Genomic DNA, 13,793 nt, shown 5'->3' with positions numbered 1-13,793 from the left:
TGATTCGTTAAAGGTCCCGTTTTTCCTGTGTTTTTTTAAGCTTTGATTTTGTGTTTACAGTCTGCAATATAACATGTGTTCATGTTTCGCGTGTAAAAAAACACAGTATTTTTCACACAATTTACTTATCTGTATACCGCTGTTTTCACTGTCCTAAAAACGCCTTGATGATTTCCTTATTCTATGAAGTCCCTCCTTCAGAAATACGTAATGAGTTCTGATTGTGCCAGCGGTTCCCGTGTTGTGATTCGACAGCAGCGTAGCGCACGTTACCGGAAAGGTCACGCCTCGTACCATAACGGAGAGATGCATGTGCTCAAAGTACAGTGTCCCTGAAGGCCAAACAAAGGTTATTTGACTCCGGGATGAAAATAACAGCGTCTGGACGACATGGCGACAAACACACTCTACGAACGCAACCGAATGCAACACTTCCTCTTCTCCACGTGGGAGAGCAACAAGACCACGCCCCCTTTTTTGCGTATTCTTGTGGGCGGAGGTTAGTCGACAAACTGTTCTATTGACGTCATTAAAGCAGGATGTACAGGGATGTAGTCCAAACCGGCCGTTCGCTGTAGGCTTTGAAAGGGAACTTCTGTTAAATAAAATATCTCGCTTGGCATTGAACTTTACAGGTATTATTTATGCTCTAACAGCAACATTACACACTAACTAAAGTTTGAAAAATGGGATCACGAAGAACAGGACCTTTAAATGTGTCTAACATGACTGTTGCAGCTCGGCAAGTTCTCATGTGAGATGTTATGCGCACACACTGAATTTGGTTTCTCAGCGAGCGCTAAAGTTGTTTTTCTTCTGCATTAGCCTATGTTTTAAAGATTTTTTTGTGGCTCTAACCAAAGTAAACTTTTTTTTGCTTTAAAGACATTTTTTGTTAATGTTCTAAAGAAACTGAAAAATTGTCACACTTAGTTGTAAATTGAGAACTCTTTATTCTTAATGATTGTTCTTTGCAATTGTATGGCTTACTATGTTTCATTAGAGCTTGTTAATCTTGAATATAACTTTGTTAATAAAATAAAAGTATTGAAAGAAATCTTCATAATCATTTTTAATATGGCAATATTGTCAAACAGAATTTCTAACTGTTCAGGACAATTAGTTACCAAAAATGTATGTTAAGAATCGTTTTGGGAATCGGATTGTTACTCCCAGAATCGGAATCGGATTGAATCGTTACGTGCCTTAAGATTCCCACCCCTAGCGGCCAGTCGATGAATTGCAGTATATGTCACTTCCGTACTGGCTTCAAGAGAAACTGCGGGAGGTTGCCGCTCGGTATATACACATATCCGTTTTGTTTTACAGAGAAACCTCACAGCTCGAGATATATTTTACTCTTTCGATGTATATTAAATATTTCAAATTAAATATCTGAGCATTTCATCTAAACATCAGGCAGTCCAGAGTATGCAATTTTAGTTCTTAAAATGTTCCATACATTTAGAACAAATGAACAAATGTTTGTACGAAAGTTGGTTGGTTAAAGGTAGTTGCAATGTTTATCATTAACACTTTTAGTTATACTGGTTGAAACGCTCTTCACTTCCGCTGACCAAAGTTGAAGCTTTCATAGGCCCGCTCACGGCGCTGACATCTTGGGACCGAGTCTGCGCAGTAGCGATCTCGGGACCGGAGTTGCGCAGTAGAGAACAGGAAGTAGAGGCGCGATTATCAAAAGCCCGCCCACACTCTCGCAGATGCAGAACAATTCATTATGTTGGTGTGAAATAAACAGTTGTGGAAGTGTAGAAATTAAAGCTAAAGCTCCAATCTCCTCCCAAAAATCCAGAAAAAAGTCTGTTAGTGCCTCAGTGACAAGTTCACTCAGAGAAGCCGTCAATCTCAGCTGTCAATCATGACGTCACACCCCCCGTTTTTATAGCATCAAATAACTCACTAAAACTAAACTTATTTAAAAAACGAACACTTGAAATGAAATTATTGTAATAAAAACTGCCTAAAATGACAGAAACCATCTTTAGGAAACAATTATTTGAAGTGTAATTAAATTGTTTAGTGTGTCTCGCGCCCATTCTAATACATGGAGATGCGGGGTTTAGGAGCTATACTGGGACCGGCCACCAGGGGGCGATCGAGGCGCGAAAGCTTCAATTTCTGACTGAAGCACTACAGGCTTGTGTCCGATTCGCCACATTATGACTCCTTTGAACTGAATCATTTTAACGACTGGTTAGAACGGATCAGTCCAACACTGAACTCATGAATCAGTTGAATCATTTACTCAGAACACTTGAAATGAGAACACAAGTGTGCTTACCCACTTTAGCAAGAGTGGATAGTAAGAATTAGCTTTAATCATCCACAGTCTTTCAGCTTATTTATTTGGACAATGTGTAGTAAAATAAATAGCCTAAAATCATTTAGTTTAGACTGGAGTGAACCCAGAACAAAGTTGTGGTTAGCTAGCTGATAATTTTATGAAATTGTATATAGCAGAAAATTAGGCTATTTGTTCATTTTTTAATACTACTTTTTAAATATTGATATGATTATATACCAAAACAACTATCAGTAAATAGTGTAAAAATGAGGAACAAAAACAAACATCAAGGTATCAAAATAAGATAAGCAAAAATTAAAAATTTTCTTTGAATTTATTTAAAATGTTTTGTCAGTATTGCACTTGCAGATCACGTGGGTAGGGAACTTTTTTACTGTGCGTGCGTGTGTGTGTGTGTGTATGGATGACCATGTCTGTCAGCCACCACCGAAGACCATTTTTGACCCAGGAAAAACCCTGCATATATACACTATTCAAAACTGATTAACGCTCATTTGTCAAAAGGAACACATTTATCATCCTCCTCCTCCTCATCATCATCATCATCATCATCATCATCATCATCATCATCATCATCTCTGACCAGGCATTAGAAACAGCTATGCTCTGAAGGGGATTGAATCTTTTACTACAACGGGCCATGCTAAGGACACTGGGTTGCAAAGGAGTGGTGTACATTTTTAGCGCATTAAGCTTGGCAGATTAGCCATCTGGAATTTAGAGGTGCAGATATAGACACAGGAAATGACAGTAAGAGCAGACAGTGGAGAGAAAGGACAAGGGATGCAGTCAAATCTCACCTGTTTCTTTAAGTCAATACTAACAAAAAATAGATCTTTTTTGGATGCAGTCAAATCTCACCTGTTTCTTTAAGTCAATACTAACAAAAAATATATCTTTTTTGTAAGAAGTCCTAAATTTGTGTGATTATTAACAGGGTTGCAAAGGGGAGGAAAATGTCCGGTACATTTCTGGAAACTTATCAAGGGAACTTAATTTGGGGAATTATGAAAATATTCCAATTTGCAAACTTAAAAGGAATTTATTGGAAATTACTTTAAACTGTATCGTATACAAACATAAATAAACATTTTGTTTAATAAGTGGACATGTTTGGGGTTTTTTTGCATATGGATATATTTTCCAATGATTTACTTTTAATTTAGTAAATCTGTCAAATAAATATATTTTCATTGCAGCAATTGTTATGCAAGTGTTATTTATTTCAGTCTCACATGATCCTTCAGAAATCATTCTAATATGCTGATTTGATACTCAGGATTCATTAATGAATAAAACGTTAAATAGAACAGTATTTAGTCAATCTTTTCTAACAATACAAGTCTTTCCTATCACTTTTTATCAATTTTTCTCAATTATCAAAGTATTAATTTCTTCAACAAAAAAAAGGGAAAAAATTACTGACCCCAAACTTTTGAATGGTAGTGTACAAAAGATATTCCCAGTTTATTCCCATTAATTCCCAAATATTCCTGTTCCATCATACATCAGCAGAGAAAAGTCTGTTGTTTCACCGGAAGATTGAGTTATGATATTGATTGAAAATTACAAGATCAAAACTAATTTTAGAAAAATGAAATGCATGTATGGATGAATCATTCAAAACAAGATGAATAAATACATTTTATAAAATATTTTCATATCATGCCCTCAAACAATAGAACCTACTACACATTCAGTCTAATATTTTTTTCTTAATTTCGTGAGGTAAACAAAAGTCATATTTTAAAGTGACAGTTCTGTAATAGTGGGTAAGACTAGGAGGCGAGCTAATGATTCTCGAGTATCTACATTTATGTATAGCAAGCAGTGCTTTCATTTCTGCTGCAGATGAAGTTATAAAGTGCCTGAATAAATGGCAATAGAATTGTGTTAGATTAACACTGAAGGAGGGTCACATTTAGAATCAAGAACAGAATTGGCATGGAACTGAACACACACATAAGCGGTCAAATCCAGCCTAGAGTTCAGTGAGACGTAAACAGTGCAGAAACTGTTGAAATAATATGCTAAGACATCTAGTGAGGTCAAACAAGCTGGCTAACAAACAAACAAAAAAACTGATGTGTTGTGCACTAGATGCAGTCTTAAAGAATAACAAATGTAGTTGATTAACTTAGAAAGAGTAATGAGCTTTTCCCTGATTTGCTGGTCTGCTACAGTACAGCCTTGTATAAACTACTTTCTGATAATTGTGTGCATAAAGTTGGAACAGGATATTACATTTAAATTGGGAATGAATACTGGAGAGTCCATGTACTACGACACACCGACTCTCTTCAAGTAGGATACACTCATTTGCATTTATTTTTCATCAGCTGTGAATAGTAAATCATGTACTTTTAATTTTGAGTTCCAATAACCAAAAACACCTTCTTAAAGATGATTAATGTCTTAAACTGACCAAGTAAAATAGCTACAGAATATAGATATAGATACTGTGTCTGTGAAGTGAAAATAATCCTGAAGTGAACCGATGTGTTAGTGTAAGAAAAATATCCATATTTAACACGTTAGCACCCGCTAGACCGCCTTCCGTATTCAACTTGCGTGGAAAGTGTAACGCCTCTAACAGTTCAAAATGCTTACTCTACAACCGTCGTCATTGCCGCGCCAGTTGCGCTTTTCCCGTAAGTTGAATACGGAAGGCGGTCCGCCAGATATTTCACTTTATAACGTGTTAAATCTGTATATTTTACTTATGCAAACCCTTCGCTACGGAAGGCCTTTATTAACCCCCGGAGCCGTGTGGAGCACTTTTATAATGGATGTGTACACTTTTTTTTAGGCTTCAAATTTTGGGCTGCCATTTAGGCCCAATCACATTTCTACCCCTTAGCCCTTCCCTTTCCCCTACGCCATCGTTTTACGCATTCACGTGAAGAGTTAGGGGTGTCTCGATTCTCTTTTGGCTGGAGTGGTAGGGTAAAGGGGAAGGGCCATATAGCCCTTCAAACGAAGATTTTTCAGGACCACACTTTGAACGAAGGGGAGTTTCTCTCCACCAACTACCATGCAGCATAGAATGTGTGTATGTTGCCACTCAGGATCGATCACTTGCGTGTCGCCTGGCTACCAGTTTCTCCGTAGCTTGCTAAACGCACTATTTGAGTGATTTGAACACATTAATAATAGTTTAAAAATATATATCTGGTCATCCTTCATAACGCAGTCGATATTTACATCACATTTCATCTGTAAACTCTTGCGTTACCATTCAAGGCGACGACTGACATGACGTATAACATTATCGCATCACCACAGTAGATAACGAAACGATATCCATACCGGTCGGCTCGGATCAGCACGGAATGGAACGGTTAATAAACAAAGAGAACAGTTTGGCCCGATGGAAAAGTGGCTTCACTAGTCTTGTATGTTCTGTATCATTCTGTATCATCTTAGGAAACTCTAGCTCACACGTTTTTGACCTGAAAATTAACGCCGTTTTATTAAGTCCAAAAAATAAAATAGAATTGGGCCTTACTGCCATTATAATGCTTGGATTAGCCAGGACATTTTTTAAATAAAAGAGTAGAATGAGTTTGGAAAAGGGTGGATTCGATCTTGGGTCGGGTCCCATCAAAAGCCATTGCCATCCATCTTCACGCCACTGATTCGGTTATCAGCAAGATAATTTTGTCAGAGTTAATGTAAATGGCCTCTGTCAACAAGGCGGGCTATGATGCACTTGGTTTAAACAGACTCTCTGTTAAATTAATATATACTAACATGCTAGCCTGGATGATTCTGACAATGAAGTGCAGGTATTAAAACAAAGACTTTAGTCAGTGGAGCCAAAGGGCTGGAGTTCACAAGGTTTGTTCAGTTCACAGGGTTTGTCTTTGGCACTTAGAGACTGCAGTATGTGGATCATTGTCGTTCAGACTGAATATATAAATATTATAATTCTATTTCTCAAGGTTCAAAGTTAAATTTATACAGTCTGTATTTTTTTTATTTAATTCGGCCTTGAGACAAATAGGTCAAGGGTATTTTCTCGCCAAGAGCCATGATGATTCATTTGTTTAGTTTCTGAAATAATGCCTAAATTAGTCAAAATATGAATTAAGTTACCCAATTTTTAATAAAGCATCGTTTGGGACTAATTACCATGAGCAAAGCTAACTGTTAAAAAAAAGGCCATAGAAAAGGCTACTCACTTTTAATGGACTAAAAGTAAGTTAACAAAAGTTACTTTGACGATTTCTGGTCTGATAGCGACGTATTGTAAATTTAGGACCGTCATTGCTCAGGAATGCCATTTACAAGAATTTTAAAACAATGAGCTCATCTAACATCCTGTGACCTTCATGTACTTCCTTTTCCTGGTGCTGACTGTAGAAAAAGTCACTTTCATGTCATGTGTCCAATCCTTTGCAGAGACAGGAAATGTTGCTCAACGTAAGGCAACTTGGAAATGACATAATCCCAAAGCATCATCAAATGCAAATGGACAGAAGGCCAAGTGAAGGACCTAAAGTTTGAACCGGATGAATTTGGAACCGGCAAGGAACTTAAAGGGTTAGTTCACCCAAAAATGAAAATTCTGTCAGTAATTACTCACCCTCATGTTGTTCCAACCATGTAAGACCTTCGTTCATCTTCGGAACATAATTTAGTATATTTTTGATGAAATCTGAGAGCTGTCTCACTCCTCCATAGGCTTTCAGAGGGAATGAAACTTGATGGCCCAGAATAGTAAGTAAAAACGTCATTTAAGGAGTCCAAATGACTACAGTGGCTCTGTATTAAGTCTATCATGCGACGAAAATACTTTTTGAGTTCTCGCGCATGCGTCGTGGCACTCCTGCGAACTCTCGTCAGAGGCTCAAATTGAACAACAATAATAGTGGTATAAAGTCGTTATTTTTGTTGTTTTTTTCCGCTCAAAAAGTATTTTCGTCGCATGATAGACTTAATACAGAGCCACTATAGTCATTTGGACTCCTTAAATGACGTTTTTACTTACTATTCTGGGCCATCAAGTTTCATTCCCTCTGAAAGCCTATGGAGGAGTGAGACAGCTCTCAGATTTCATCAAAAATATACTAAATTATGTTCCGAAGATGAACGAAGGTCTTACATGGTTGGAACAACATGAGGGTGAGTAATTACTGACAGAATTTTCATTTTTGGGTGAACTAACCCTTTAAGGACAATGTTTCGAGATCAAGCCTATTTTATAATTATTATAACATCATACATGCAAAGAAATATATTTTGAGAATCTTACTTTTATATTAGATCTATCATCTATGCCTCTGAAAACATTTACACGTCCAACTGCATGCAACCGCTTCTCTAAAGCTTCAGGTCTCCAGGAAACGTGCTCTTAATGAGGTGATAAGGAGCTCCTGCCCCAACTTCGACCTGCAGACACCGTTTCCATGGTAAGAATCTCAACATATGCCTCAACAATCACAGAGCAAGTAATGCATTATCAGAAGGTGCTAATATTGGTCACTCGGGTTCCAACGTACGTGTTTCTGTCAATTGCTCTCAGAAGATATGTCATGTTCATGGCTCAACAATAGATCAGATTAATATAATTTAATTTTAATATAATAGAAATAACTAATATAGGATTGATATAAATAATATTAATATAATTGTTTTCATACAATTCTAAAAAAACTAATTCTTTTAAGCATGAGTGAATAACAAAAAGACAACAGTGGAACCATTATGTATGATGACAGATCAAAGTCGAGGCGGCCAAGAGTTTTGCGCACTAAAATTTATCAGAGCTGAGGTTTGAATCGCTTGATGAGTCAGAGCAACTATCGAAAGAAAAATGATGTCTTGTGAGAAAAAGCACAGGTTTGTTGCTTTGAGTGGGCAGCATTTTTCAGATGTTCAGAGAGACCCATCAGGACAGCTTATGGAGTCATATACTGCAAACAGGTGAATTTATGTAATGTCTGAGCAAATAAACATGCTGTTTGAGTGGACTAGAAACAAACATGCACCGCATTTGTAGGGCACATTATAACTGTTTCCACACAGCAAAAACAATGCCCATGCCCTGCTTATTTACATATGTCACTTTAAGGCCTGTCGCAATAATCAATATATCGATATATCAAACAATATGTATATAGACATGACCTCAATAATTTTTTTGTGATATATATTTGCAATATATCGTCCATTATGTTTACATGATCATTATGTAAACATTATGTTCATTAAAGGGGTGGTAAACCACGATTTCACTATTCTAACTTTAGCTAACGTGTAATGTTGCTGCTTGAGCATAAACAACATCTGCAAAGTTACAACGTTCAAAGTTTAAAGCAAAGGGAGATATTTGCTTTTAAAGAAATCAGTTTCTAAGAACTACAGCAAACGGCCAGTAGGCGACTACACACATTCCTCCAGGGTTGGTGACATCAACAGGCTCAATATTTACATAAACCCCTCCTCCGAGAATATTAAATAGGGGGGGGTGAGGCCATTTTGTATCGCGGCGCTGTTGTGGTATAGTTAGGCTGGAGTGTTGTTGCCGCGATGCCGAGGAAACGCTGTTATTTTCATCCGGATTGCAGGTCTGGGGTACTTGCTCTGTTCAGCCTTCCTTGGGACGGGGGTGCGTTGCAGAGCGATTAACATACAGCATGTTATATGCACGTGTGTATGGGTCAGCGGGGAATCAGGTGCGCGCAGAGCTCCCTGCAGCACATCTAACCGAGGAAAACATCCACCGTCTTCGCGATTTCAATGCCAGATTTGCACAACGTCAGCTGCGTGAAAAAAACACTGCCGGTGCGTGGATGCATGACGCGCGCGCTGCACATTTCACGGAGGACAACACAAACTTCCACAAACTTCGCGAGTTCAATACAGGATATGCACCACGGCTTGTCCTGAAAGCTGGATTTACAAACAGAAGCTGTTTACGGGCCACAACCTGTAAGTCTGATTTATTTTTCATCGGTGTGTTTTCCTGTAATAGGTTGTAGCAAGGAAGTAAACAGATGACAACGCTGTTCTGCAAACCAGTCTGTTAAATGCTCATTCATACTTAACGTTATCCGACGAACACCTAACGTTACAAACACTAACGTTAAAATCTCAACAGCGAACCAGACATTAGTGTAAATGATTCTTTGATTAGAGCTTTTATGTATTGTTTATCTACAGGCTTGCTAAACATGCTTCTGTGTGTGATTTGGCTAACTTACTAGTTAAAGCCAGTGCTTAGTGTTTGTTTTGGGTTAGTTCTTGCGACAGATATTTGGCTATAATCGTTCTAAAAATACTAAAGTTAAAGTGCCATTCAGTAGCGATCATTATAGATCCGCAGTCTTTACTCTTGAGGAATGAACAGGTTCTGCTCGATCATCTTCACTCAAATGTTCTGGGTCTGATTCGGGCTCAGATTGGTGTGGTTTTATTGACGCCGTTGTTTCTAACACTGACCAAAGCACAGCCTCCGGTAAGGGGCGTGACGTTTCCAACATACGTGCACTAGGCGTTTAGTGAATCACAACACACTGGGCCAGCTAACCAATCTGAGCCCATCGCGTATTTTTGAGGGACTGGCTTCATACAACCCGGAAAGCATCAGACCGTTTTACAAGGAGGGACAGAGCAGTGTAGAATAAAGGTCAAATATATGAAAAATAAGGCAATTTTTTTTTAAAACGAAGCATGAACACATGTTACAGTGCACCGCACAAACACAGCCAAGCCTTCAAAAGAATGTGTTTTACCACCCCTTTAATGTTTTTTTCATGAATTTGTATTATTGTTGTCTAATCAATAAATATTAATAGCCGTTATGGGGTTACATAATTATTGTAAATTAACTACCTGATAATACATTTTACATGGTGTAATTAATTATTTTATAAATGCATTTCTTTGATGCATAAAAATGTGTAACTAATAGTGCTGGCCAATTGATTAATCACATCTGAAATAAAAGGTTATTAATATACACAAACTTTATGTTAAATGCGATTAAACGCAGCACTAATGACAGCACTAGTAACTAAACATAATTTATAAATTTGCGTGGGAAAAATATTTATGCCAAGTAAAAATCTGAATGAATGAAAATGCTTGTTTTTTTATGATTCGAAGTAATTCTAAATTTCTACCATCTGGACATTATAAGTTAATTTACCTTAATTTAATCACCTTCATTTGAACTTAGCTGGAAAACTAAATTATTGTTAAAACTTATTAAAAACAAATTATAAAAGCCTACTTTGAACTATCCAGAGAGGTTGGTTAACAAGCATGTTCATAGCGGAGTCAAGTCCTTATATAAATAATTACACATTGCAAAAATTTGAAAAAATGGCTGCCAAAGGAAGGATATATTCTTGGGAACTGTAACAATATTAATGAATTGGTGAGGAAGTGGAAGTAGCCACCAATTCATTTAACAAACACTGTGTACATAAATGGGACACAGAAACAAGGTTGAAACAAAATTAGGCAGAGGTGACGACATGAACAGGTGCAAGTTTAAACCAATCCAGTCCAGAGGTGGGGCTCTTAAAAGTATGTATTATGTTTACATATAGGCCTACTTTAAATGGATTGCTGTTTTTTTTTTAAGATAACATCTTCGGAACAAATATCATAAACATGAACACAAAAACAACTTTAGTGCATTTGAAGAGTAGATAACTAACAGTTAAGAAGATGCACCAAAATATATGATGAAGAGCCTGGACAGATTGAGGTCAAAAAATTGCAGAAATCCTTGAATTCACAAACTTGTTAGAATTGAGCATGAATCAATTAATTAATTAATTATAATGCAAACTTTTGGAACCATTCCTAAGAGGTTAGGATTACATGCAGCCTCTTCATAAAGAGTTCATGGGATGTGGATGTTGTATAAGGCATTACACGGGCATTTAAAAACAGTAATGGAGGGCTTATTGGCCACCTGTTCCCTAATCATGCTTAGGACTGGCAAGGCTGAACAATCTGAGGTGGTTAATTATAGTTGATCCTTGGGGAATAACACTGCCCATGTTATTTACTTATTTCAATTTCCAAAGTCGTCCATTAGCTGATAAGTTAAATTCCAGCCGTTTTAACCCTTTTAAAAGATCTTTATATTGCGCTACACTGATGCACTGGAACGCATTAATTAGACATCAATGTGTTGGTGGTTTATATAAAACCTAATGATTGCTTCAATATGTTTCTCAAGCAAGTTATTTAATCATTCGTTCTTATTAAAGAAACCCAATGATCTGCAATATGGCGATTACAGCATAGTGAAGTGTTCATAAACAAGAGGATCTGTGATTACTCATTCTACTGGAACCTGCGTTGATACAAAGCGCGACCGAAAATGCACGATGTTTAGCGAAGCATTCCGAGTGTGTTCCGATCCACTCGATCACTTACTTTCAGTGATCTTCTGCAATCCCAGCACATCCTCTGGGCTGATCGTTTTGTTCGCGAGCAATTCCTCTTCTGTGGTCGCGGGGACTCCGACGTCTGTCGCGTTGCAGCCCTTCTTGACTTTCATGGCCTCGGCTAAATCAGGGTTCGAGTTCGCTTTGCTGCCGCGGATGCTGTGGCGGTTATTGCCGCTGCCGGTGTCTCCGCTGCTGCTGCTGCTGCTGCAACTACCGAGATTAACGCCGCCGGACTTCTTAGAGCTCGATGGGTCCTGGCTGTTGCCTGTGCTGGTACAAGAATAGCTCATTATCCGTTCCTCCTCCTCCACCCCCTGCTCCCCCGGTCTAGCAAAGACACAAAACAGTCACCCTCCCACACCCGAAGGGCTGAGCAGGTCGCCCGCTTAGAGGTATTTAAATCCTCCTGTTCTCCGCTCACCCTGAATCTCTCTCGCGCTCTCGCTGAGGGACGTACCAATGCGCGCGGGAGGGGTTCACATGACGTTCAGTGGCGCGTGGCGACAACAGACCATATTCATTTGACTCATAGTAAATTGTATTCCTGAGAAAATTATGTTGGATAAAATAAATCGTCGAGTCTAGACTGATTTGGTCATTCTAGCGTACCGTGCGCGCCGGGTAGCTGTTTTGAATCTCCCTGTTTGTTGTGTGGTACGGCCCAAGTTGATTCGTGAATTGCGTGCATTAATTCAACTCAGATAAACAAATCCAAAACGAATCAAATAAAGCCACAGCAATTGTGAAAGGTTTTAAAGCAAATATCATTAATTATATTATTTTAAAAGAAAAAGAAAACTTTAACGAGATTGTCAATATGAGCTTTTTTTTTTTTTATCTAAATGTAATTTATTTTCAGTCGACATTGACATGTTTACAATTAATGTGAAGCGGTCCGCACCAGTTAAAAAAATGTATTCAACACTAAAAATAAAGGTTTCAAAAGAGGGTTTTTTCAGTGATTTCACTTTAAATAACCTTTCAGTGAATTGTTCATAAAATAACCACTGTTTCCTCTTAGTACGAAGAAGAAGAATATTTCAACAATCTGAAGAATCTTTTACCTCTATAAGTAACCTTTTGTGCAATGGAATGGATGTTAAAGGTTCTTCATTGGAGCCATAGATAATAAACAACCTTTGTTTTTAAAAGTGAACTTGTTAAAGTTAAATATCACAGTCCACAAGAGGACGCCACAAGACAGTACAACAAAAATGGCCGTTTGTTCTGTGACTCACAGTGGTAAAACCACTTTATAATCAACATTTCATTTATACCAGTGAATGAGAGACTGACATCTGATCAAACACCACGAAGAAAATTTAATTAAGCAATTTAGCAAATAATACAACTATATGTGTTTGTAATTTCAAGGTTTTGGTTGGATTGAAAAGGTTTCACCAATTTATATACTCAATATTAAACGTGTGCCTGCCATCTTTGAATACCTTGCATTTAAAGAACTTCCTTTTAAGAAATATAGTTGTGATTATTGGTATAGTATAGTCCGTTATATTGCAGCTATTATTGTTGTGCTGTGATGGAAACCTACAAACAACTTAAAAGACAGAAAGAAAAACAAATGCATCGATACATTTCATCAGTGCATGTACAATAAGTTTATGTTACAATAATGTTGATACAGATGTGAGTTAATAATATGACCGAGAGAGTAGAAGAGAACACACTCATTTCATTTCCCAGGCCTGCTGAGCTGGCTCGTCTCTTTGTCATCATGGTGTGGCTGCCCTCATCAGCAGAAATCCACACACACACACACACACACGTGCACATGCAGACATTTTTACACACAACCACAACTACATTTGACACACACACTTTCACATAAGCTTCACAGATAAACACGTCATACACATTCGACACACACACCTCTACTCTGGACTAAACAATGTGCTGACTGCAGTCTGTGTACAGCCATTGTTTTGCAAAGAGACTCGAGTTGAGGTTGCGAGCTTAGCATCACACTTTAAAATAAAATGACTTTTAAAGTTAAAGTTAATAAAGAAAGCATATATTTACTGGGGTTAGTT

General features: G+C 37.7%; 1 protein-coding gene across 1 annotated transcript in view; it reads right to left on the bottom strand.

Annotated features, from left to right (window-relative positions):
* Window positions 1–12,192, bottom strand: part of unc119a2 (unc-119 lipid binding chaperone a2) — a 36,328-nt gene extending 24,136 nt beyond the window's left edge. The window contains exon 1 of the mRNA XM_079835913.1: window positions 11,729–12,192. Within this exon, the coding sequence (XP_079692039.1) occupies window positions 11,729–12,032 (304 nt within the window). The 5' untranslated portion in view covers window positions 12,033–12,192. The remainder of the gene's footprint in view (window positions 1–11,728) is intronic.
* Window positions 12,193–13,793: the final 1,601 nt, after the last annotated feature.

Source organism: Gobio gobio (genome assembly GCF_949357685.1).
Source record: "Gobio gobio genome assembly, chromosome: 14".
NCBI lineage: Eukaryota > Metazoa > Chordata > Actinopteri > Cypriniformes > Gobionidae > Gobio > Gobio gobio.
Note: the sequence above shows the minus strand (reverse complement) of the source record. Positions and strands in the feature narration are given on the sequence as shown.